The sequence below is a fragment of the Gopherus evgoodei genome, chromosome 4 (genome assembly GCF_007399415.2).
Source record: "Gopherus evgoodei ecotype Sinaloan lineage chromosome 4, rGopEvg1_v1.p, whole genome shotgun sequence".
Lineage (NCBI taxonomy): Eukaryota > Metazoa > Chordata > Testudines > Testudinidae > Gopherus > Gopherus evgoodei.
In genome coordinates, this window is record NC_044325.1 from 75,165,756 (window position 1) to 75,191,824 (window position 26,069).

A 26,069-nucleotide genomic window follows, 5' to 3' on the forward strand; every position below is an offset into this window, starting at 1 on the left:
ACCCACTATTGTTTCCTCTGTGGATGCTTCAGCCCTGGAGCACCCACAGAATCAGTGCCTATGTGACCAAGGGATTCCCAACATATAGCCCCTGGTGGGTGGGGGGGAATCCTTTTCTTAAAGTTGACACATTCTGGCAATGTTCCCCCTGATATAGCTCCTCACACCAGGTCTCAAATGCACCAGGGTTACCCCAACAGAGTGCATGGCCCCCACCAACCCTTTGGGGGAAAAATATAATTAAAATATTTGTGACGGATTCGGTCACAGAGACCCCCTTGGGAGTGTCACCTGACGTGCTGGAATTACCTATGAGCCCATTTTCCACTCCCAGCTTGGGACTCCAGAACCCTACCAGGCTGCAGACTTTAACCAAAAACTGATCATCAAGTCACCTATCTCCAGCACCCTGATACTCAGTTCCCAATGGGATCCAAACCCCAAATAATGTTTTAGTCTGTATAAAGCTTATACAGGTTAAACTCATAAATTGTCTGCCCTCTATACCACTGATAGAAGGATATGTACAGCTGTTTGCTCCCGCAGGTATTAATCACTTACTCTGGGTTTTCTAATAAACAAAAAGTACTTTTATTAAGTATAAAAAGTAGGATTTAAGTGGTTTCAAGTAATAACAGACAGAACAAAGTAAGTTACCAAGCAAAATAAAACAAAACACGTAAGTCTAAGCCTAATACATTAAGAAACTGAATACAGGTAAATCTCACCCTCAGAGATGTTCCAATAAGCTTCTTTCACAGCCTAGACTCTTAGTCTGGGCCCAATCCATTCCCCTGGTACAGTTCTTGTTAATTCCAGCTCAGGTGGTAACTAGGGGATTTCTCATGACTGCAGCCCTCTTTGTTCTGTTCCACCCCCTTACATAGCTTTGGCATAAGGCGGTAATCTTTTGTCTCTCTTGGTCCCCATCCCTCCTTCTAAATGGAAAAGCACCAAGTTTAAAATGGATTCCAGTACCAGGAGACAGGGTCACATGTCCTGTGAGACCTCAAGCCTCCATTCTTTCCAGCCTGACTCTCAGGAAGGCTTATAAATAAACAGAGTCATTTGCAACCAATTGTTCTAGTTAATGGGAGCCATCAAGATTCTAAGCCACCATTAATGGCCCACACTTTGAGGTCCTATTTTAATTATGCAGAGTAATACTTCACATTTCTAGCTTTAGATACAAGAATGATACATACAAATAGGATGAACACACACAGTAGATAAGCTTTGTAATGATACCTTACAGGAGACATTTTGCATGAAGTATATTCCAGTTATATTATATTCACACTCATTAGCATATTTCCATAAAACATATAGAGTGCAACGTTACAATATTATTTGAAAAAGTTTCCTTTTCCAGTTAGCCTAAGTGTAGCCAAGTCCTTAGTGAGCCTATGTCTACACTACACTTTTGTCGACAAAAGTTATGCCGCTATAATTAATTAAACTGTTGTTGAAAACCTCCTCCCAGACCTTGGGTCATAATTTACTGGCCTTTTCCATAAAATTGTCAAATAAATTATTTTTTTCTTTTCTTTCTATATATCATTTAAATAATATTGTAATGTGCAAAATGTTTGTGTAATACTGTTACTTAGGGCTCTACTGTCCGTAAAAAAACACAATCTCTCTCCCTCCAGCTTAATCGCAAATTGCGTATCGGGCCTGACAATTTAATTGTCAGGCCCCCAAAAAAAACTGTAAGTCAGCAGCAACCCCTAAACAGCTAGTAGCCTTATAATAGCTAGCAACCATTAAAAAAAATTAAACACCTCACAAACACAGTAGCCTAAACTTTTAAACTGTCTTCCCTTATCGGTCTTAAAACAATTAGAGCTGGTCCTAAGCCGGTTTTTGCTAAACAAATTGCAAAAATGCAAAATTTGCTAACCACCAATCAAATGCTAACACAACCAAAGCCTGTATATAAGTATGTATAAAAAATTCTTAGTTTTTATATAAAATAAATTTTTTTTGTACCAAGGTACAAAACTCTCCTTTCTTCTGCAAAATAAAGCAACCTTTCCTTATCCCTGTCTGGCTGTCATTGGCTCTCAGCTAAGCGGACCCAAGATTTCAGTAACAATGTCCACACTATGCTCCTTGTATTGGTGGAGTGCATTCACACTAGCAACTCTTGCACTGACACAGAGAGCAGTGCACTGTGGGTAGCTATTCTACTGTGCAACTGGCCGCAGGGTGCTTTGGGAGGGGTTTGCAATGCCTCATGGGCCAGGTACAGCCTCACATGATGCAGGTTTCCTAATCCCATTGTTACCTGGGCATCTTACTAGATTGTCAGCTGCTTTTCAACTGAAGTGTTTGTGGAGTGGAGTGGAGTTGGGGAGGTGAGCATGTGACAGGGAATGTGTGTGTAGGTGGGGAAACAAAGAGTGTGTGTTGGGGGAAATGTGATAGTGGGAGGGAGTGGGAGTGTGTGAGAGAGAGAGGGGGCTGATTTTGTGTTGCGGGAGTGTGTGTGTGTTGGGGGAAAATGAGTGTGTCGGCATGCTGTCTCTAAATTCAGACAGCCTCTGGAAGCAAGCAGTCCTGAGGCAGGGGGAGAGGGACACTGTGCCACATCAGCACTCACCTCCCTCCCTTCTCTGCACAGCACAGACTCTCACAAACACACACATGCCTGCCTCTGTGTTCATAGTGTGGGAGACTGAGAAGCCCTCCCATAAACATTGTGCTGTCTATACCAGGAGTTAGGTCAGTATAACTGCATTGTTCAGGACTGTGGATTTTCCACACCCCTGAGCAACACAGTTATACTGACACATAAGTTTGTAGTGTGTAGAAAAGGGTTAAAGCTCACATGCCTATTCATGTGCCTAATGGATTACACTCAGCGTATGTAGAGAGAGGGGTTGACTACCTGGAAAGCCACCTAAAAGATATTACCTCACCCACTTTGTCTCTGGAAAAAGTACCTATAGATTATAGGACCTGGTGGCTCTGAGGGCATGTCTACACCCCAATTAAACAGCCCCTTATCCAGTGGTGAGCTGGAGCCGGTTCACGCCGGTTCACAAGAACCAGTTGTTAAATTTAGACGCTGGTGTAGAATCAGTTGCTAAAGGGGTGGCCTGGCTTCCCCAGGGGGCAATTTAAAGGGCCTGGGGCTCCGGAGCCCCAGGCCCTTTAAATTGCCACCAGAGCCCCACTGCTGGAGCCCTGGAGTAGGGCTGCGGGGCTCTGGGGGCTATTTAAAAAGTCCGGGGCTCCTGCTGCTTCTACCGCCCCGGCCATTTAAATAGCTGCCAGAGCCCCGCTACTACTTCAGGGCTCCGGCAGCTATTTAAAGGACCGGAGTGGCAGAAGCAGGGGAACTACGGACCCTTTAAATAGCCCCCAGAGCTCTGGGATAGCGGGGGGGACGGACTCCAGGGTTGTTAAACTTACAACTGTTGTATTTGTTGTAAAAGTAGGCACAGTGTTTGAGTGTAGGGCAAGTTCAGATAGTGCCTGTCCAATAAAGTGAAAAGGGGAGAGAGAGAGAGAGAGTGTGTTTTAAGACATCAGTGGACAGAGTTAAGGTTAATATCCTTTTACAACCCCTTCACACAGGATACTACCTAAACCTATCCTTTCCCTTCCTCCTCATGAAATCCACTGACTGCTCTCATAACCCACCTCATTACTGTCAATATCCATGGAAAGAAGACTATGCCCTACTGCTCACATACAACCTGAACCTACAAGATTCTGCACTGAAATGATGCAGGCTGGATCCCCAAGGTACACATGTACCTCTTTCCTTTGGTAACACACATTGTGTGTGAGGGGTAGGGACTCAGACCCACATCTCCTCATAAAAAAATCACAGCTCTTCTAAGATGCTCCAATTTATTCCTCCACCATTCAGTACTGCTACACCCAAAATAGTGAATGCAGCAGAACTGCATGCAGATAATACCCAGTGGTTATTACCAGCTCCAGAGTAGAAGAAATAAGGTTGCATGGGCATCTACCTTAATTCTGTATTTCCTGGTATTCAGAAGTTTGAGTTTTGAAGAACTCTATGTTCTGGAAAGGCACAAGCTATGACCAGGTAATCTTAACTCTGAGTTAAAAGTTTTTTTGTCATTTAATTATAAAATAAGAAAAATAGAGAAGGTAGTCTAATTTATTCTTTTTAAATAATGTAAGACTCAAAGGATTCCCAATTAATGAAAAGCAATACATTTAAAAAGAATAAAGGAAATGTTTGTTTAGACAACATAATTAACCTGTGTAACTCATTTTCATATGATACCACTGGTACAAGGATTTGGCAGGATTCAAAAATGGATTATCCATTTTTATGGATATAAGAATATCATCTGCATTTAAACTAGTTAGGATACAAATACATAAACTACACACACACACACACACACACAAAATCAATTACAAGACCATTATTAAGATTGCAAAGTCAAGCACCCAAAAATTAGGAAATGCCAGAATTAAAGTCGTCTGTGCAACCTTCTCTTGGCCCCCTTGTGCATTATGATGTGTATCTTTAATTTCCTAATCACATGCTATTTTTTCCACAGGACTTCTGCCTCACTCAGTGCACAGAATGAATGGCACACACTCAATGAGCTGCTATTCAATATTTTGTTTTCTACACGTTGTTCAATGCATACCTTATTTACTGTATACTACTCAGACCTAACTCTGAAGATAGAATAATTTCCTCATTGGCTTTTGTATGGTGCTGATCACTACAGTGTCTGAGTGCTTCACAAACACACATGAATTTTCACAACATACCTGTAAGATGAGGGGGTGTTATCTCCATTTTACAGATAGGGAACTGAAGCACAGACAGATTGAAGTCAGAAATAGCTACTAATTTTGGGTCTGCAGTTTGAGAGGCTAAAGACTTAGGTTTTCAGAATACTTAACATTATACAGAAATTTATGCGTTCAAAACACAGTTCCAAATGACTTCAGTTGCATCTGTGAGTGTTTAGCATTGCAAACCAGACTCCAGGGTCTCAAGTCAGGCACTTACAAAATGAGGAACACACCATTAGTAACCACCTGTGAAAGATCTGATTTAAGTGACTTGCCTAGCGTCACATATGAACTCTGTAACACAGGCAGGGATAGAGTCCAGTTCTCCAGGTCAGCATTCAACTGCCTTAAACACGTGACCATACTTTCTCATAGTGGAATCCCATTGCTCGTTCAATATACATCTTTCACCTTCTATAATAAATGAAGCAGGTGTACTTCAAATAACAGCCTCCTTCACTACACAACCCTGATCCATCCCCATCCAGTGAAATCAATGAGGCACGGAGGGTTCATCCTATGAAATAAAAAAAGCATGTAATCAGATAATTAAAAATCATAATGCATATGCAGAAGAGGGGCCAAATTAAGGTTGCAAAGACAACCTTAATTCTGGCATTTCCTAACTTCTGAGTGCTTGACTTTGCAACCTTAATAGTTTTGTGCATTTAATTTCCCAAGTTTTTAAAAAGCAAACTGAAAAAAAAAACAACAGCAATTCCATCATGTGGCATCATATTGATACCCACATGGGTCATCTACAAGATTGGAACCTTTAGATCCACGGTACATACTTAGAGCTCTGCAAATCTGCGGGTATCTGTTTTATATCCGTGGACCATTTCTGTGGTCCATGCAGAGCTCTGACAGTAAGAGTTCGGCAGCAGCTGTGAGGAACCATGGCACAGATACTCCACCTGCCCTGGTCAGAGGGCCTGGGGGTTAGGGGCAGAGACCGGGGGCTGCTCAGGCCCCTGCTGAGGGCAGGTAGAGGGTCTGCTGGGCAGCTCCCCACAGCTGCCCACCTGGCTCTTACCATGGCTGGGCTGCAACTCCAAGCTGCCCCTCCCCCTGACCAGAGCCGGGCTGGGGAGAGCCTGGATCTCTCTGCCTGCCCTGGTCGGGGAACCTGGGGGGCAGGAACACTGGTCGGGAAGCCTAGGGGACAGGGACATGGGTTGTGGGCTGCTCGGGCCCCCCCACCCAGAGTAGGTAGAGGGTCCGCCATCCACCATGGCTCCTCACAGCTGCCGGCCCGGCTCTTACCATGGCAGGGCTGTGGCTCCAAGCCACTCTCCCAGTCAGCCCCAGAGAGCCACGCAGACAGCTGTGGGGAGCCTGGGTCCCTCCACTTGCCCTGGGCAGGGAGCCTGAGCAGCCCCCAGCCTGTGTCCCTGCCCCCCAGACCACCCACCATGGGCAGGTGGAAGGACCTAGGCTCCCCACAGCTGCCAGCATGGCTCTCCCCAACCCAGCTCTGGCCAGGGCGCTCAGAGCCGCAGTCCATCCACAGGAAGAGCTGGGCAGGCAGCTGTGGGGAGCTGCAGCAGACCCTTTACCTGACCAAGCAGCCCCTGGACAGCTCCACAGGTCACCCCCCCTTCCTCTCCAGCCAGGCCAGTGTGAAGTCCAGCCGGGGAGCCATGGGAAGCCGCAGCAGACCCTCCAACTGCCTGCGGTATGGAGGGAGAATGAGAGCAGCCCACGGCCATGTCATCTCCCCACCAGACTCCCTGCCTGGCCAAGGGCAAGTGGAGGGTCTGCCTCTTCGTGTAGGCTCCCTACAGCTGCCTGCATAGCTATCCCCGACTGGGCTCTGGTGGGCGGGGGGGTGCCTCAGAGCCTCAGCCCGGCCACAGTAAGTAAATCCGCAGACAATTTTTGCAGATTGTAGACTGGATGCGGATACACATTTTGTATCTGCACAGGGCTCTATACATGCTTCTGCCATTTGAGCTAATGAATGAGCAATGTGGACGCACACTAGATGGATATGGGACACAAACTTTGCCAATGGATTTCACAAATATTTACTGAAAGCACAGGAATGGCAAGACTCAGGAATCCAGGACTCCATTCCAGGCTTTAGAGAGGAGCGTTCTCTAGTGGGCCTAGACTCTTTTGTCCATTGTCCCCAAGCATGACCACTTCTGCCCCATCCCCTCCAACCTGTCCCTGGTCCAATCTTGTCTCTTCCCCACCCCAGGCTCTTTGTCCAAATTCCATTCTCTTTGCCTACCAAATCCCACTCTCCACTGCTTAGGCTTCTCATGCCAGGCCCAATCTTCTTCCTAATCTCCACCTCCCAACTGTCAGTTTCCTTGTCCAGCCATTATCGGTTCCCCAATTTCAACCCCAAGCTCTTTGTACTCAGTGTCATTGTTCAAGTGGTCCCCGTTACTCTTCTCCCAGCTCCTCATCTGATCTTTTCCCACCCCACCCCCCCACTACCATGGCTTCCTGTGGCCCCCATCCTCTCTGCCTCCCAGTCCCAATCTCCCGCCCCAGGATTCTTGTCCACTCTTAGTATCATTGTATCTCACCCTCCTATCCAGTACCTTTGTTCAGCCACTTCCAGTTCTACCCACCCCACTGCATCCTAACTTCTTGTCAAATTTCACTTCCCTCCTCCTACCTCACTAATTCTTAGTACCATTCTCCATGCCCAGCCAGCTCCAGATTCCCCACTGCACCAGCTCCCAGTCTCAGATTTCTTCCCCTGCCCTCTTCCCCCACCCACACACTAGCTGCCAGCCCCTCTCTTCATCTCCCTCCCAGACTCCTTGTCCGAATCTACTCCCTGTTTCCCATGCAGGTCCAATTCTACCCACTTTGCATTTGATTCAGACAGCTTGTTCCTACACATTGTTTGGGTCCAGTAGGGAGGTCACTGAGAGCATAAGGCCCTCGGCTCAGTTGCCTAGATCCAGACCCAGGCCCAGCCAACAGCTGCAATAACAGGAAAAGTCCTGTTCAGCAGGGCCGGCTCTACAGTTTTCACCACCCCAAGCAGCACACCAAATTGCCGCCGCGGGTGGCGGGAGCAGTCCGTGTGCCCTTAGGGCGGCAGGCACATTTCCGTGGCGGCGGCAATTTGGTGGCAGCTTCTATGTTTAGCTGAAGCTGCCACGGACAGCTAAACATAGAAGCTGCCACCGAATTGCCCTCACCGTGGAAACGCGCCTGCTGCCCTAAGGATACACGGACTGCCTCCGTCCTCCACGGTGGCAATTCAGCGCGCTGCTTGGGGGCAAAACAACAGGGATTGCCGCCCCTTGCAGAATGCCACTCCAAGCACCAGCTTAGAATGCTGGTGCCTAGAGCCGGCCCCGCTGTTCAGTCCTGAGATGGAGCAAACACAGGGCAAAAAGAAGCAAAATTGCCTGAAGATTCTAACACCTAAGAAGTCTCTACTGGGCAAGTTCAAACTGCAATTTTTCTAAAGCTTATAATTTGGCCGAATTTGAGCATTTTTTCACAGGGATGGCAAAAGGCCCCTCCCTGACAAAAAGGCCATTTCCCTGCCAAATTTCAAGTCCCTGATCTAAAGAATGAGGGTCATTACATATTCTTCACAGGAAAAGTTGACAGAATTCTTTTAAAGTGGGAAAATTTCTTTTTTCCCTAGCCTTGTTCTTAGAAATGGTAAAATGTTTGACTGAAATTTTCTGTAAATAAATAAATAATCAGCCAGAGGCAGACACCTGGCATGGTAAATGTCAGACAAGATATTTAGTCTGGCAAAGTTGTAAGCAACTGAAAACAGGGTCTTACAATGGTAAGTGTTGGGCAACCTTAATAGGCCGTACCACCAGCTCTGCCTATAAATAATAAATACTTAAGTTTAATTCCATCAATGAAGCACTAGCTGTATAGGGTCAGGAAAAAGACATCACATGGCCATTGCAAAATTTCTGTTCATTTAACAAAAACAACACACACTTTCCTCTGAAGCACCAGAGTTCTGGACTAGGTAGACCACTAATCTCTCCTGCTCAACAATTTCTCTGAGTGACAAGAGGTGCCTTACCTTTTCCGCTCAGTCATTGCTCTGGCAACATTCCAATAACATTAATTATATTTTGCCTCCCTAAATCCCTGCTTCAGTTTCATGTAATCTTAGGTTTTTCATTGTTTTGTTTCCTAAAATGTTGTCTAGTACTACTGTGCAGTGTTAACTGGTGTTGCAATTCACTTCAGAAATGTCTGTATTTCCATGACAGGTGAAGTGATTACTATAATATCTCTAGTTCGCAAAGAACTTCTGGTATTAAAGGTGCTTTATAAATAAATATAATTCAATGTAGAATGGTACAGAAAAACATATATTTTTTGTAATTACAATGCTGCCATCTAGTAGCCAGCAGAGTAATAGCAAGGAAAACATTTAACTTTCAATACCAACATATTTTTCCTTTGAACAGCTTCATATTTCAGAGTAAATATATATATTTAAGATAAAAAAATTGAGAAGCTGGAAATGTGGAATGGAATTATTTCCATTTACCAAGTCTAGTTATTGTTCTCACGACTAGTTTACAGCAGGGAGGAGTGAACCGATTTCTTCCCAATTACAAACTTGATTCTAAATCCAGAAGGGTGGGGGCCTGGAGAAAACAGCCAACACAGGTCCCGATTCAGCAACGTACTTAAGTGTGTCTAATTTTAAGCATATGAACAGTCACACTCAATTCCATGTTTAAAGTTAGGTAAGTGTTTAAATATCTAAGACATTAAATGGCTTATAAAATTCAATTCTATAATGAGATGAAAGGAATAGATTAAATGAAGCCTTGAGTAAAGGCAGCTCCAGGAATTAAGACTGCAGACTAAATAACGGATTGTTATTGAAACAGGAGAAAGTTTATAATGATCACATCAGTGAAGTAATGGAAAAAGATAAGAGCTTCCACAGCACTGAAAGTCTTCAACCCCAGACTTGGTACGTATGTTATATAGATAAGCAAAAGGAAGAGGATAGTGAATAGATTACCTAATATAGCCCAATAATTCTACTTCTGAGACCCCATCAGGTATGTCTGTGATAAGCACCTGCATATTCTTGCTCCTAGCTTTGTCCTCTGCATTGCTGCATGAACATACAACTTTCTAATTAGAGACACAAGGTGAGTGAAGTAATATCTTTTATTGGACCAACTTCTGTTGGTGAGAGAGACAGGCTTTCAAAAGTCTGTCTCACCAGCCGAAGTTGGTCCAATAAAAGATATTACCTCATCCACCTTGTCTTTCTTATATCCTTTGAGCAACACAGCTACAACACTGCATATAACTTTCTAATATAATACCAGGTAAGCATGCTCAATTTCTTATTTTATTTAATGGTAGCCCCTGTGCAGGTTAGCATGACCTGCCCTTAACTTGCCATAGGAAACAGTGACTCACATATAATAGCTAGGATATTAACTGCCGTTGGAATTTAATCTTATACTAGTGATTAAAGCACCTTTAAAGGGAAACATGGCTTGGCTCTTTCGCAGGAATTGCTGTAAGGAAATAGACCCCTCTAATTCTTGTATCAGCCATGGGGTGGCAGACTTTTTCTCTGCCTACCCAGATAAAAGTGTATTCATTTTAAAAAGGAGGAAGTGATCTCTAGCATGTTTGTCTTTATCAGACTTATACCTGACAATTTTATGGATAAATCTCTGAGAATGAGTATTTAGCAAATAAGGATGTTTCAGATTCAAATGTCAAGCCTTTTAAGTGCTTTGAGATAGACTAAAATATGTGGTTGAGTTAAGAAAAAGGGGGCAAGTATATAAAATAATAGTATGGAGAAAGTGAATTGGAAGGTTTTGTTCTCTGTGTCTCTTATCACAAGGGAAAGGGGACAGTCTATGAAATTAAAAGATGGACAATTCAAAAACAATAAAAAGGAAATACTTTCATACAATGTGTGATTACCACAGAAAGTCATTGAGTTCAAGAAGTTAACAAGATTCAAAAAGGGAATGGATACTTGGATGGCAAGAATATCCAGAGTTGTCATAATTAACATAAATTTTGGAAAGAATGAAGCACAAGCTTTAATATTCTTTCCAAAATTTATGATAATTATGACAACTCTGAATATTCTGGTTTAAGCCAGTCTCTAATATTAGACACTAGGACGAGACCCAGTATAGGGGCAGCTTATCCTTCTGCTACCTATTGCAGGGTTCTTAACCCTTGGTCTGAACCATCAGGTTCTGATCACTGTCAAAGACAAAATTCTGGATTAGAGGGACATTGGGTCTGATCCAGTGTGGCAATTCCTAAATTTAATACATAAATACATTCCATCTCAATCTACATTTACAGATTTATTTTCATTTACATGGTTTTTAGTTGATGTTAATACAAGTGTGAGATTTTGTTGGTTGTAAATCTGTATGGCTCAACAGGCTGTAAGGCCAAGATCAAAGGCCTAAGTACATCAGTAAATACTCTTTCAATAAAACATTCTCAAAGAGAGAGAAATGACCTCCATGGTGCAGAATACTTGATTTTGGAGGGTCTGATGGGGACCAACTGGAACTTACATATAGCCAATGTGGCTTTTAGTTGGCTAATTTTCCTTGTAAAAAAATTGCTGTTTCAGGAAACACCTTGACTGGTGTGATGCTGACATCTGGGAGACACAGGCGTGTACAACCTAATGGGTCCTACTCCTGGTTCATTTCTGTGCTTTCTTTCAGCAGGTACTCTGATGACTTAAGTTAATGCCTCTTCCTATTACATGGGGAATTTAGTCAACTGAAGTCTTGGGTGAAGTTAAACACTGACAGAATGTACAAATGGGAACAGAACCAGTTTCTGGCATTACATCTGATCTCACTAAGTGAATACATAGTCCAAAAACAGCTTAGGAAAGAAGAGTGGGAAATCCTCTTCCCTATGACAGAGGTGAATGCTTAAATCATTAAGAAGAAGAAAAGTGATCAGGAATTCCATTGGTCACAATTGTTAGTTTTACTTTACTGAAAATACAAGTAAATAAATGACAATGCTTGATGAACCAAAGGGCAGTATCAGAGAAATTTTCTGGGGAGGATCTGCATGAACTTCTTCACAGGGTTCAGCTGAATTTGAAAGTTAGGATGCATCTTGCCCATATCTGGATCTTATTAAAATGGTACTCTAGAAAAAAAAATAGGATTTTCCAGCTTCCAACAGATTTGTGTTACAGGGGTGAGGGAAAGTTGAAGCTAGGGTAGTGCTTGCCACTTTTGACTGTCAATGTCAGAAATCTGTAGGTCTCTGGAGAAATTTGTTTCTCCGTGAAGAGCCATACTCAGATCTAATGGCACTACATTTAATAATAAAGAAGAAATGAGAATGAAGTTCTTGTTTGAAGAGTTGTTCAAGACTGACAATTATAACACTGACAAGGACTGAAATAGGACAGATAATATAAACAAATGCACAGATAATTACAGAACTGGTATATGGAACTATTCATTGTCATATATAGTTTAAATGACTGCTAGAAACATGGACAATGTCAGATTTCTTGATATGGCACATATCCAACTGGGGACTAGAACATATGTGGGGAAAGAAAGATGTATGCATGTGATGTGGAGAAGCAGACAGAGGAGCATAATTCTGTGCATTGGATTTGTACCAGTTTCCCAACAAAACTGAAGTGGTTTGAACTGTCTGGCTCTAGGACTTGGCTATATTTATCCTGGCTGATGTATTCTGTCAAATGTGCCCTGCTGTTGATAAGGTGCCGCTGGTGACAAGAGTGGGGGAATCAAAGGGGAGGAGCAGGATGGGGACTTCCAGCCAGTGTTTATTAAGGGGTCTCAAGAGTCCTGCAGTCTCATTCCAGTCCAGCTCAGACCCTGGCTTCGAGGCACCACTGGGAGCTTCAAGAAAGACAAAATCAAGATGCCAGAGCCTGCAAAGAAAACAGGTAAGGACAACAACTGAGTGAGAGAGAGAGAGAGAGAGAGAGAGAGAGAGAGAGAGAGAGAGAGAGAGAGAGACTGAACTTAGCTTGGCTGAGAGTGACTGCCAAGCAGAACAGCTGTCCCTATATCACAGAAACAAAAAGTAGAGAAAAAAAATAAAGTGATATTTTGTAAAAAGTTAATAAAAAAAAGAAAGATGGATTCAGAGAGCTCACAGGGAGATGAGGGATAAGTTCACCCAGAAACTCCCACCCAAGTAATTAGCTCCAGAAGCTTTGGCTGAGGGAAAAGGACAAAAATTAAACTGTTCCATTGAAATTCCTTTCACTTTTCACTTCTTCTCCTAGGCACCATCAAGGCAGTGAAAATAGCTCACAGTCCTTCTCCCGGGTATTTTCCAGACAATAAGCAACAGCCTGTGGTAGAATTTTTGGGCATAAAATCTCCAGCGTAAAGACAAAGTTCATAGCAGCTGGCTCACATTTTGCTCTCTCTCTCAGCCAGACAGGCAGGCAGGCTCACTATAGCTGTAGGGAAACGGAACTCTTGAGGGGTTTATACATAGAATCACAGGGTTAGCAGGGACTGCAAGAGTCATATAGTTTAACCCCCTGCCAAGATACAGGATTTGCTGCATAAACCATCCAAGATATATGGCTATCCAGCCTCCTTTTGAAAACCTTGAGTGAAGGAGCTTCTGCAATCTCCCTGGGCAGTTCCCTTTCCTCTCCTCTCCACTCCAGTGAGCCAGAAGATAACTTCTCCTCTATTGAAACAGGTCAGAGCAGTCTACCAACATCAGGGAGGCAGCTTAGCACTTCCCTCCCATTCCCACACTTACAGAAAGGAAGCACACAGAACAAAACAGATTTAGGACATTCCTAATTATTCCCTGGATTGTTTAATATTTAGAACCAAGAAGCTAGTCACAAGCCACCTGCCTATGTTGAAAGAGAAGAGCTATGAGAGGTGTCAGGAGAGGGTGCAAGTTACAGGGAACTTGTGTAGGAAGATGCACCACCACTCCCACCCGTAAGGCAGAGCTGGGAGGAGAGTATTTAGAGGGCATCTGCCCACGTGAGTCGAAAAAGGACCATGAGAACACCGTATGTCCACAACTAACTTCAAAGAAAGGGCTGAAAATTAGTTATGGATATTTAAAAATTGTGTATAGGAACATGCAAAAATAGAAAATTATACTAAGTCTGAGTGTTTACACTCAAGAACAGAATCTGCTCTCAGTGAGACTAGTGTAAATCTGGAGTGATTCAGATCAGAATCGCTCACATACACTGTACAGGTCTGTTCAGGTGTACATGTGACTTTTTAAAAGCATACACTTTTCTGGGAGTGTCAATAGCAGCTGCTTAGTATTTATTTTAAGCTATTTGAGGCTTGTGTACAGCTTGATGACTGTTCAGTTCCTTAGCAATATACTGTTAGGATGGACAGAGGAAATCTTCCCTTCTTGTTCAAACCTAGATACATTAAGAAGCACTTTTGGTTGAAACATTTGGTATTTTATGTTCTCTGAGCAGCCACATTTGCTGCCTCTGGCACTTATTACACTAAAGAATTCCAGAGACCCAGGCCTCAGAAATAAGGGCATGTATCCAGATCAAGGGAAGTGCCTGGCAGATGGAGTATTCAGAAGGCTTATACTCAAACCAGCTCAGTAAGAGCCTCTTAATTATGAAGAAAAACATCCTTAAACACTTAAACTACATCCTTCATGTAGGTTTTCTGGTATTTTCCCCCTTATTTCTAATTATTCAATAAAATACATTACCACCAGTGCTTCTATGAGACATCATGAAATTTCTTCACAAACCAAAGGACCGAAGGGGAGTTATTCTCTCTAAAAGCATTTACGATTTCTGTGGTGATTTCCAGTTTGAGCAACCTCTTAAACACTGATTATTGTCAGGATCTATAGAATTCAGACCTAAATGCTTTAAACAAACATGGAACTGACTTCTTGAAAGTGAGACAGGCACTTTATTCCATCAAAAGTAAGTTTATTCTAATAAAGGTCTTTTTCTCCTAAGTTCAATAACTGTCAAAGTGCTATTTCAGGGCTAGTTATTTAATATTGATTTTTGAGATATTATTGCTAGAATCATAGTAATAACTGATTTATAATCTCCCTGTGATAATCCATATGCACACATACAACAAGACTTTGATAGCTGCAACTCTTTGAAACAGTTGCCAATCTTTTTAAAAAAGCAAATTACAGTAAAAAAATTTTCCACCTTTTCTCCCTTATATGGGAAAGATAAAAACAGGGAGTGGTGAGGAGAGGAAGCAAAAGTTACAGTGGACTTTTATCCCGGATTTTACACATAGTCAGTAACAGTTATCATCTCATGACTTCTTGTGGCTAGAAGCCTATTTGGAACTCACTAGAAAGCTAAGATTCCAGCTTTTCCATTGATATACATACTGCATTGATTTCTAGCCCAGCAAAGTTGTAACACCTCGGATCATGATATTATAAGAGCCTTATAAATAATCGTTACTATTATTTATAGACATTTAATAAGATTAGTAGTACCAATCTTTGTCATTCAGATACATGTACATTCACGGGGCCACACCTTCAACTGGTAATGCTCCATTGAAATCAATGGAGCTATGTTAATTTACACCAGCGGAGTATCTAATCCCATGGTAATTAAGCTATCCTGACTTTTTGGGGTGTAGGGTTGAAAAAAAAGTAGTAAGCAATGTACAAGTTCTAAGCATTTTCAAAGATTATTTTATCTATGCTATATTGTAAGAGTATCTTGTGATGTAGCAAGAAATTTTTATACTTATATGTAGTATCAGTTAGAACTAGGCTCTATACCATGTTCATCACCTTGGTATTAAATACCTACACATATAGACCCTTATACCACACTATCACATTATAGTGGTTGTTCCAACTAAAGAGTGCAAAACAGTTTCCATTTTAACACATTTGTACATATGCTCAGAACTTTGACTTTCATCTTTTGTAGTCAAGTTGCACTTTTCAAAAAATTCTATCTTTGAGCAGAGACCAAATATGAAAAGTTTAAACTTAAAACAGCCAAAATGATTTTATGAGCCCATCATAAGCAAGTGAACACCCCACCACCACCATAAGCATTCTTGCCACCTCTCAAATGTTTGTGAGACTCAGGGTTGAACTTTGATACATCAAACTTGCCATGTAAAAAGACCTTTAAAGAAATATGTACTTTGTTAAATTTGGAAGAGAGTGTCTAGAAATGTTGAGCATTTCTGAAACCTGGCCATTTATATTTAGGTAACTAAAGATAGATTGAGAACTATAGAGTTATTGACCTAGATTAGAAAATGTTCGCCAAAGTTTATAATAGAACTTGATTGCAGCCTTAAGCATGGAGAAGCTAGAGCTACTACATAAGACATAGCTTGTAAATCCTTATGTAGATTATAAACTGTTTGGGGCTATGCTTGCATAGTACCCAGCACAATGGGGTCCTGGTTCATGGGCTCCAGTATGCGATGTAATACAAATAAATTATCTGCATCACATTTTCTTTTGTAGATCTGAAAGTTAAACATTGTCCCCATTTTACAGATGGGATATTGGAGGCATAGACAGGTTGAATGTCCAAGGTCACACAGCAAGTGTGATTACTCCCAGTCCTTTGTAAATTCCAGTAACATGAGTAATCTCAGCTTCTGAAATAAAGGAAAATAAGTTTGAGAGGCTTTATAGCTTTGATCAAGTAATGCTTAAGCCTGTATGTGCAAGAAGCCACTTAGCTCCGACTAAGGAATTTATAGCACCTCATAGTTCAAGAGCAAGGAATTTACAAGCTTCTTGCTAAAGTTTGTGGAGCTTCTAACCTGCACAAACCTAACTGCTCCAGTTCTTATCTTAAAGGAAAGAAGAGTGGGAAAAGGAAATGCAAAGAACTAGTATTAACTGTAACATTAAAGTTGCAACATCAAGCCCTCAACTATTCAGGAATTTTGAAAGTTAATATTTTTTCCTGAAATGTTAACTTGGCTTTGCTGCACATGTAATCATTTTACCATAAAATATACAGGATCTGCAATAAGGCCAATTTAGCACTCCAGGAGAAACCCTAATTTTTGGTATTTCCTAATTTTGTGTCTTTGATTTTACAGACTTCATGTTTTCTGCATTTTCTGCTCATTCCCATCACAAAGCTCTAGTGGAGCTTCCAGTCTGCTTACTGCAGGCTGTCTATGTTATCAGCTAAGTGCCTTTCTTTTAGTATATAGTATACAGTCACTTCTTTATTCCAGTGAGGTATACATGTAGTAGTTGTTTTAAAACATTACTCAACCATATCATAACCTATAAAAGCTTTTCATTGAAAAGGGGAAACTCACTACTAAAGGACCTCCTTGTGGCCAGGTCTGGCAGCTCTCTTCCCATCTAGCACCCCTTGACAGTAGCCACTCTAGCCCTCAGCTGGTCCACCTTTTCCCGTGACTCAGCCCTCTGGCTTAGTCATGATTTTAAGTCCACACCTTCCAGTGTAATAAAATGCCCAGAACAGTTCAATGATGTTAAAACAAGACCTTCAGTACCAACTCCAGGCATTGTTGTCCTCAGTCCCTTCTCTGACAGCTCTCTATCATCCCTGTCCTCTTCTCTGGGCTCATGCCATTTTTCCAGCAGCTAAAACAGGAACCCAGCCTGCCCATTACACTCAGTTCCAGCCCAGGGACCCTATAACCAGCAGCCACAGACAGCTCCATCCAACTCCTAGCTACAGCCTCCCAGGACTTCTTCCTATTCAGAGCCTCTCCAGGTTAATTCTTTCAGAGACCTTGGCTCTCAGGGCCCTCCCTGGAATCCTCTGATAAACTCAAACCAAAAGTACAAACTCAAACAAGTTTTTATCTTCCTCAGGCCTTCCGTGCCTATTAAGTTCCCCTTGCTGTGCCCTTGCCCCCACAACCTCTTCCCAGGACTCTCTCCTTGGAAGTCCAGATTACGCCCTTTTATCAGGGTTTATCATTGGAGCCTGCACCACCCCATAGTGGCTGATTCGTCTTTTTCCTGGCCTCTTACCAGAATTCTCTGTCCAGGAGAAGATACGAGGGCTTACTCTCTGCCTGGACTTCCTCCTTAACCCTCCTGGTTTCACTACTTACTCATCCCAGAGAGCAGCTACAGAATTTCATCCTCCAGCCCTCTTCTGTGCTAAACTTTCTGCTTTTTGCACTAACTATCTAGCTCCTTCTCTAGGTGGGCTTCATCTCTAATTATTTCTAGCTAAACCTCAGAGGGCAGCCTATTATGTTAATTGGCCTCTCAGGCCCAGGTTACCGCTTTCACAGCCTGTGTGTGATACAAACCCCACCACACTCCCTTTCCTTCATAGGCTGACCTCTTTTATCTAACAAGGCTTGGTGATGCCATGACATCAACAGCATAGTGGAGGAGGGGCCTCATTGAGTGAGAACTTACAACTCCAGGGGTGAAGAAGGAATCTAAAAATAAACAAAAAAGTCCCCCATCAAGTTTAAAATGTCTTCTGTTTAGGCTATGCCTCTTCTGCACTACACTTTGGAACATTCATTGAATCATAGAAGGAAGTTCAAATGGGTGAAAAAACCAGCAGGGACTAGCCTTCCACATAGACTCTCTTTGGCTCCTGGTTCTTGGATGGAAATGTTTTTCAAGAGGGGGACTGAAACTATAAAATGGAGGGACAAACACCCAAAGGGACCCCTGTCTTTCTCTGCCCGTCACATTCACTGCGCTCAAAAAGACAATCCAGTGAGTGCATGAGGATTTTTCTCTCCATGATTCAGCGGGATGAGAGAGGCTGGAAGTGCAAAGTGAACTTTAAGGGCATAGGAGACACTTTTGAATTGCACTAGGTAGAAATCTGAGCACAGTTTATTCAGGGCAGTCAGTGTAGACCAGGCAAAGAGTGAGAATCTAATCTCAAATAGTCAGGAGTTCAGTTCTAATAATAAACAGGCATTTTCGTAAACAGTATGCTAGGGAGATGGTTATTTAAGTATTTGAGGTGTCAAAGGTTTGTACCCCTAGTAAATCTTTGTACTAGAAAAATCACATTTACATCTGTTGCTCCCCCCCCCACCCACCCTAAAAAAAAAAACTATTTAGGAAGTATTAACAGCATACAAATCCTTGCCATGTAACTATCAGAAACAAAACAATAATCACTACAACAGTGAGCTTTTGTTTAAAGAGACATTATACAAGAATATAGTCATCAGAGCTCTCTAGTTAATGGCATTACCATATTACAAAATGAGCATCATTACAACACACAAGCTTCTTAACGTGCAGGCATCCATCTGAGTTGGTAAATGCCGTGGTTATCTGATGAGATTGCCCTCACTGAGTGAAACCTCAGCTCCTCTGTTTGCAAAGTGAGAAAGAGCTGTTGAGCTTTGACTCTATTTGGCATTCGTGTGAATGTCATGTTTTTTGGTGAATGGCACTATTCATCTATTGTGGGTTCTGAAGTGACCCTCCTGCTTACCTGAGTGACTTACTATATTCACCTCCTCTTCTGGATCAAGTGCTGCAGGAAGAAATCTGGATTATTACTGTTTGATTACAGATATTGAATGACATATATTGGCCACTAAAAGTTGTGTTTTGTTGGCCTCCTGAGATTGTCTAATCAAGCATATGTAGAGAGAAAAGCAGGCTGGTATCCAGTAGGGAGTGTTGCAGAGTACAGATCACTAGAAGCTAGTCTGTCATCTGGAAGGGTGATTCAAGACCCTAGTTGTCTCACTGGTCTTCCCAGTGAAAAGAGAATTTCATTGCTAGGCTCAGCTAAATGAGATTCCTTCTGGCCAGCTATTAATATGGTCTTGACTACCAGGATGTAGATAGTCACTTCCCTGTCTGCCTGTAACAGGTGCTGGTTATGTGCAGAAGCATTTATGCATGCTCAGGATTTATGGTATGGCAGTGGGGGGACTGCTAGGCACAGGTGAGTAGACATTGGTTTCTCATATGTCTTTCATACTAGAATCCTAGAATATCAGGGTTGGAAGGGACTTCAGTAGGTCATCTAGTCCAACACCCTGCTCAAAGCAGGACCAATCCCCAACTAAATCAGCCCAGCCAGGGCTTTGTCAAGCCTGACCTTAAAAACCTCTAAGGAAGGAGATTCAACCCCTCCCTAGGTAACCCATGCCAGTGTTTCACCACCCTCCTAGTGAAAAAGTTTTTCCTAATATCCAACCTAAACCTCCCCCATTGCAACTTGAGACCATTACTCCTTGTTCTGTCATCTGCTACTACTGAGAACAGTCTAGATTCATCCTCGTTGGAACCACCTTTCAGGTAGTTGAAAGCAGCTATCAAATCCCCTCTCATTCTTCTCTTCTGCAGACTAAACAATCCCAGTTCCCTCAACCTCTCCTCATAAGTCATGTGCTCCAGCCCCCTAATTGTTTTCATTGCCCTCCGCTGGACTCTTTCCAATCTTTCCACATCCTTCTTGTAGTGTGGGGCCCAAAACCAGACACAGTACTCCAGATGAGGCCTCACCAATGTCAAATAGAGGGGAATGATCACATCCCTTAATCTGCTGGCAATGCCACAACTTATACAGCGCAAAATGCCATTAGCCTTCTTGGCAACAAGATCACACTGTCGACTCATATCCAGCTTCTCGTCCACTGTAACCCCTAGGTCCTTTTCTGAAGAACTGATGCCTAGCCATTTGGTCCCTAGTCTGTAGTGCATGTCCTTGTTGAACCTCATCAGATTTCTTTTGGCTCAATCCTCTAATTTGTCTAGGTCCCTCTGTATGCTATCCCTACCCTCCAGGGTATCTACCACTCCTCCCAGTTTAGTGTCATTTGCAAACTTGCTGAAGGTGCAGTCCATGCCACCCTCCAGATCATTAATGAAGATATTGATCAAAACCAGCCCCAGGACCAACTCTTGGGGCACTCCGCTTGATACCAGCTGCCAACTAGACATGGAGCCATTGATCACTACCCGTTGAGCCAGACGATCTAGCCAGCTTTCTATCCACCTTATAGTCCATTCATCCAGCCCATACTTCTTTAACTTGCTGGTAAGAATACTGTGGGAGACGATATCAAAAGCTTTGCTAAAGCCAAGGAATAACACATCCACTGCTTTCCCCTCATCCACAGAGCCAGTTATCTCGTCATAGAAGACCATTAGGTTAGTCAGGTATGACTTGCCGTTGGTGAATCCATGCTGACTATTCCTGATCACTTTCCTCTCCTCTAAATGCTTCAGAATTGATTCCTTGAGGACCTGCTCCACGATTTTTCCAAGAACTGAGGTGAGGCTGACTGACCTGTAGTTCCTCGGATCTTCTTCCTTCCCTTTTTTAAAGATGGGCACTACATTAGCCTTTTTCCAGTCATCCGGGACCGCTCCAAATCACCATGAGTTTTCAAAGATAATAGCCAATGGCTCTGCAATCACATTCACAACTCCTTTAGCACCCTCGGGTGCAGTGCATCTGGCTCCATTGGCTTGTGCTTGTCCAGCTTTTCTAAATAGTCCTGAACCACTTCTTTCTCCACACAGAGCTGGTCACCTCCTCCCCAAGCTGTGCTGTCCAGAGCAGTAGTCTGGGAGCTGACCTTGTTCGTGAAGACAGAGGCAAAAAAAAAAAAAAAAAGCATTGAGTACATTAGCTTTTTCCATGTCCTCTGTTACTAGGTTGCCTCCCTCATTCAGTAAGGGGCCTACACTTTCCTTGACTTTCTTCTTTTTGCTAACATACCTGAAGAAACCCTTCTTGTTTACTCTTAACATCCCTTGCTAGCTGCAACTCCAACTGTGATTTCACTGCTGCATGCCTGAGCAATATTTTTATACTCCTCCTTGGTCATTTGTCCAATCTTCCACTTCTTGTAAGCTTCTTTTTTGTGTTTAAGCAGTATGCACTCTTTTTATTGCCTGGTGTCTGGCTGTTCAACACTGGCCACTAGGCAATTTGCCTCAACCTCCCACCCCGCCATAAACGTCTCTCCCTTACTCTCACAGGTATAATAGAGCACAGCAAGCAGCAATAACAATGGGAATATTGCTTTCGCTGAGGTCTGACCTACTCAGCAAACAGCGCCAGCACCCTTTTAAACATCCAAAGGCATATTCTACCATTCTGCACTTGCTCAGCCTATAGCTGAACTGCTCCTTACTGCTGTCCAGGCTGCCTGTATATGGCTTCATAAGCCATGGGAGCAAGGGGTAGGCTGGGTCCCCAAGAATAACTATTGGCATTTCAACATCCCCAAAGGTAATTTTCTGGTTGGGAAGAAAGTCCCTTCTTGCGGCTTTTCGAAGAGCCTGGAGTTCTGAAAGATATGAGCGTCATGCACCTTTCCCAACCAGCCCACTTTGATGTCAGTTAAATGGCCCATGTGATCCACCAGTGCTTGCAACACCATTGAGAAGTACCCCTTGTCGTTTATGTACTTTTTGGCAAGGTGGTCCGGTGCCAAGATAGGGATATGTGTTCCACATATTGCCCCACTACAGTTAGGGAACCCCACTGCAGCAAAGCCATCCACTATGACCTGCACTTTCCAAGAGTCACTACCCTTGTTAGCAGAAGGTTATTGATTGCCTTGGCTACTTCAATCAGAGCAGCCTCCATGGTAGATTTGCCCACTCCAAATCGCTACCAGTCAGTCGGTAATCAGTCAGGCTTTGCAAGCTTCCATAGGGCTACCACCACTCACTTCTCAACTGTCAGCGCAGGTCTCATCTTGGTATTCCTGTGCTTCAGGGCGGAGGAAAGCAACTCAAAGTTTCATGAAAGTTTTGCAGCCACTTGGAATCATCCTATACCTGCAACACTATGCAGTCCCACCAGTCTGTGCTTGTTTGCTGGGCCCAGAACTGGTGTTCCACTGTATCCACATGTCCCAATGCCACCATGATATCTCAACTGCCACATCCCATGCTTTCAGGAACATCTTTGTCCTTGTGCTGGCAACTCCGATCTAGGCTCTGCACATACTGCAGGATAATACGCAAGGTGTTTACAATGCTCACAAAAGCAGTTTGCAGGTGAGCGGGCTCCATGCTTACCGTGCTATGGTGTCTGCCGGATAGCCCAGGAAAAAAAGGCACGAAACGATTGTTTGCCATGCTTTCAGGAAGGGAGGGAAGGGAGGTGCTATAGAAGTGCAAAGTATTATAACTAAACAAAGGACATTGGTCAAATTCTTTGCTGGTGTAACTCCACTGAAGTCAAATGAGGTACGCCAGCAGAAAACCTGGCAGACCTATCTAGATGGTGCACAATGGACAGATAGTATTACTAGCAATAGATCAGCTATAAGAAGCAGAGTGCATGGTGAAACATGAATATGACCCAAACATTTTAGAGTATTTCACACTTCAGTTCACTTATATTTAAAAAGTGGAATCAAAAGTTTAAAGCTAGTTCTCAGATTTACTGAGGTGTATTTGGAAGCTAAGATAGCTGCCAGAGCAAAACAAAAAAACAAAACAAAAAAACAAAACAAAGACACGAAACAAAAAACACCACAACAACACACCAACACCAAAGAGAGACATGAAATTTGCAGAAATGGAAATAACTAAATAGGCAATGGAATTTAGAATTGATTATGAACACATGATCAATGAATGGGGAAAGTCAACAAAAAGGTGCTACAATGATTTATTAAAAAATATTCCAAGTATGAACAAGAATCTTGATAGCCGGTGTTCTTAAGTAAGTGCACATTTTGTGGAGATGACAAGAGATTTGACTAGTGCCCTAATCTGAACACAAAGTAATAACTCAAATCACAATAAAACGCCACATTCCCAAATAAGGAGACAGGATGCCAATGAGTTGAAGTCACCTCAGTGAGGCAAGTCAGGAGATGGTACATGCTCCAGACATGCCCACCAAGCATGCATATCAACCAAAAATAATCTGCCCTTACACTTGTTCATCTTAGTCACTTTACTGTTAGTTAAATTCTCAGCACTGAGCAAAGCACCCATTTGATTAAGGGGGCATGTAAAGGAAACTTTTGATGCAGCATGTTATTAATTAGCAGAAATAGTGTCAGAGTATTATGTAGGCAAATATTTTAGTAACTTTCAATAACAGATTAGACATTTGAATGCAGATAGGTGGGATAAAATTATAAGGCCCAACTTTAGGGTGGTTTTATCCTGCTGGAGAAGGCTTGAGCATTGGACACTATCAAAGAAAAGATAGCAAGACTAAATGAACCACTGGTTTATTCTGGTACAACAAGAGATGGTATACCGAACTAACTATACCATTTGTATTCTGATATGGCAGTAGGAATAGATACTGAACTAGATGGTGCTGGTTTATTACAGTACAGAAATTCTTACTGTGATGGTGCACTCCATATGATGTTATGAAAATATGCTAATGAGTGTGAATATAATGTAACTAGAATATGCTTCATGCAAAATGTCTCTTGTAAGGTATCTTTACACAGTTTATAATCTACTGAGTGTAGCCATCCTATTTGTACAAATGTATAATTCTTGTATCTGAAACCAGAAATATGAAATATAACTCTGAGGTCCTATTGTAATTATGCAACATGTGGGCCATTAATGGTGGCTTGGAATCTTGATGGCTCCCATTAACCAGGACAACTGGTTGCGTGACAAAGTTCCAAGCCTGTATTGATAGGTCCCACGCTTCTGGGCAGATTCAGTGGCCTCAGAAACTCAATAAGACCCCAGTGTGACCTCCCTTTCTCAGTGTAGTAGCAAGAGTCACAGCCTACTGAGTTACTTTCATCACCGGCCAATACGGGAGATGGGAAGGGAGAATACCCAACAGTCTCTGTTGCTCCAAAGAGTTCAGTAGGCACAGTTCAGCCTCCTGCTTCCTTTCTCCAGGGGATCTCTGTAGAGTATGGGGGGTTGGAAGAGGGAACCTGGGCCTATCTTCTACTCCCAGTTCCATCTCAGGGACCCTATTGGTAGCAGCTGTTGGTGGTTTTCCCTTCACCACTGCTGCTTTGATTCCCTGGGCCACTTCCCCTGTGGTTCCCTTTTCCTAGCTTCACCCTTACCTCAGGATTCAGCAATGCTTCCTCTCCTCCAGCTCCTTTCACCTCGGTTCCCTAGAGGGCACTGGAAGAAGAGCTTTTAAACAGTATAAGTGGGACCATGATTGGTTCCAGCTGTCTCCATTACCCTAATGGCCTTAATTGGTTAATTGGCATCAGGTGTCTTAATTGGCCTGGAGTAGCCTTTGTTTGGCTATCCAGGGAACAGGGACCTGCTCATTCTGAAGGCTGATATACCTGCCTTCCACCATTCTCTTTTATTCCTCTGGTCTGAATCTGTCACAGTTGTAATGGCACTGTTTACTTGTAAGTCTTCCTGTATACCCAGGGCCGGCGCTATCTGGTAGCCTAGCCTAGGCAATTGCCTAGGGTGCCAGAACAATTGGTGGGCGCCGTTTTGCCAGAGGGGGCAGCAGGCGGCTCCGGTGGAGCTGCCGCAGTGGTGCCTGCGGAGGGTCCACTGGTCCCGCGACTCTGGTGGAGCTGCCGCAGTCGTGCCTACGGACGGTCGGCTGCTCGCATGGCTCCAGTGGACCGCCAGCAGGCACCACTGCAGCAGCTCCACCGGAGCTGCGGAGCACTGGACCCTCCGCAGGCACCACTGCGGCAGCTCCACCAGAGCCGCGGAGTGCCGGACCCTCCGCAGGCACCACTGCGGCAGCTCCACCAGAGCCGCGGAGTGCCGGACCCTCCGCAGGCACCACTGCGGCAGCTCCACCGGAGCCGCGGGACCAGCGCGCGGGGTGGCGAAATTGCCGTTCGCCTAGGGCGCTCAAACCCCTAGCGCCGGTCCTGTGTATACCTATGTGCTGGCAAGTGGGTAATGAAGTCTTACAGTGATCATGTCACCTGAACTGGAACCAGTGGCAGATTAACAATTTTGCCGTCCCTAGGCCCACAAAAAATTGCCGCCAGTTCACCTCCGCTCCCTCGCAGCAAGCCTGGGAGGGAGCGGGAGAGAAGGGGAGTTGTGGTGCGCTCAAGGGATGGCGGAGGTGGAGTGATGGTGAGCTGGGGCAGGGAGCAGTTCCCTGTCCCCCACAAAAAGTTACTCCCCGAGCCCGCCGACCCCAGGTCACCTCCGCTATCCTCCAAACGCGCCGATGCTCGCTTCTCCCTTCCTTTCTCCCTCCCTCCCTCCCAGCGCTTTCGCGCGGCAAGCCTCGGAGGGAGAGGGGATTTGCGGCGCACTCGGGAGATGGCAGTAGTGGAGAGGAGGTGAGCTGGGGTAGAGAGCAGTTCCCGGCCCCCCTGGGTTACTCCCCATGCCCGTGGGCCCCAGAG

The 26,069-nt window shown here is 43.7% G+C and overlaps 1 protein-coding gene across 5 annotated transcripts in view; it reads left to right on the forward strand.

Moving 5' to 3' along the window:
- The first annotated feature begins 12,605 nt into the window (after window positions 1-12,605).
- The window catches only part of MYBPC3 (myosin binding protein C, cardiac), a 135,507-nt gene continuing 122,043 nt past the window's right edge, over window positions 12,606-26,069 (forward strand). For all 5 annotated transcript variants that reach the window (XM_030559829.1, XM_030559831.1, XM_030559830.1 and 2 more), the window contains exon 1: window positions 12,606-12,724. In XM_030559829.1, coding sequence (XP_030415689.1) covers window positions 12,700-12,724 — 25 coding nt within the window. In that variant the 5' untranslated portion in view covers window positions 12,606-12,699. The remainder of the gene's footprint in view (window positions 12,725-26,069) is intronic.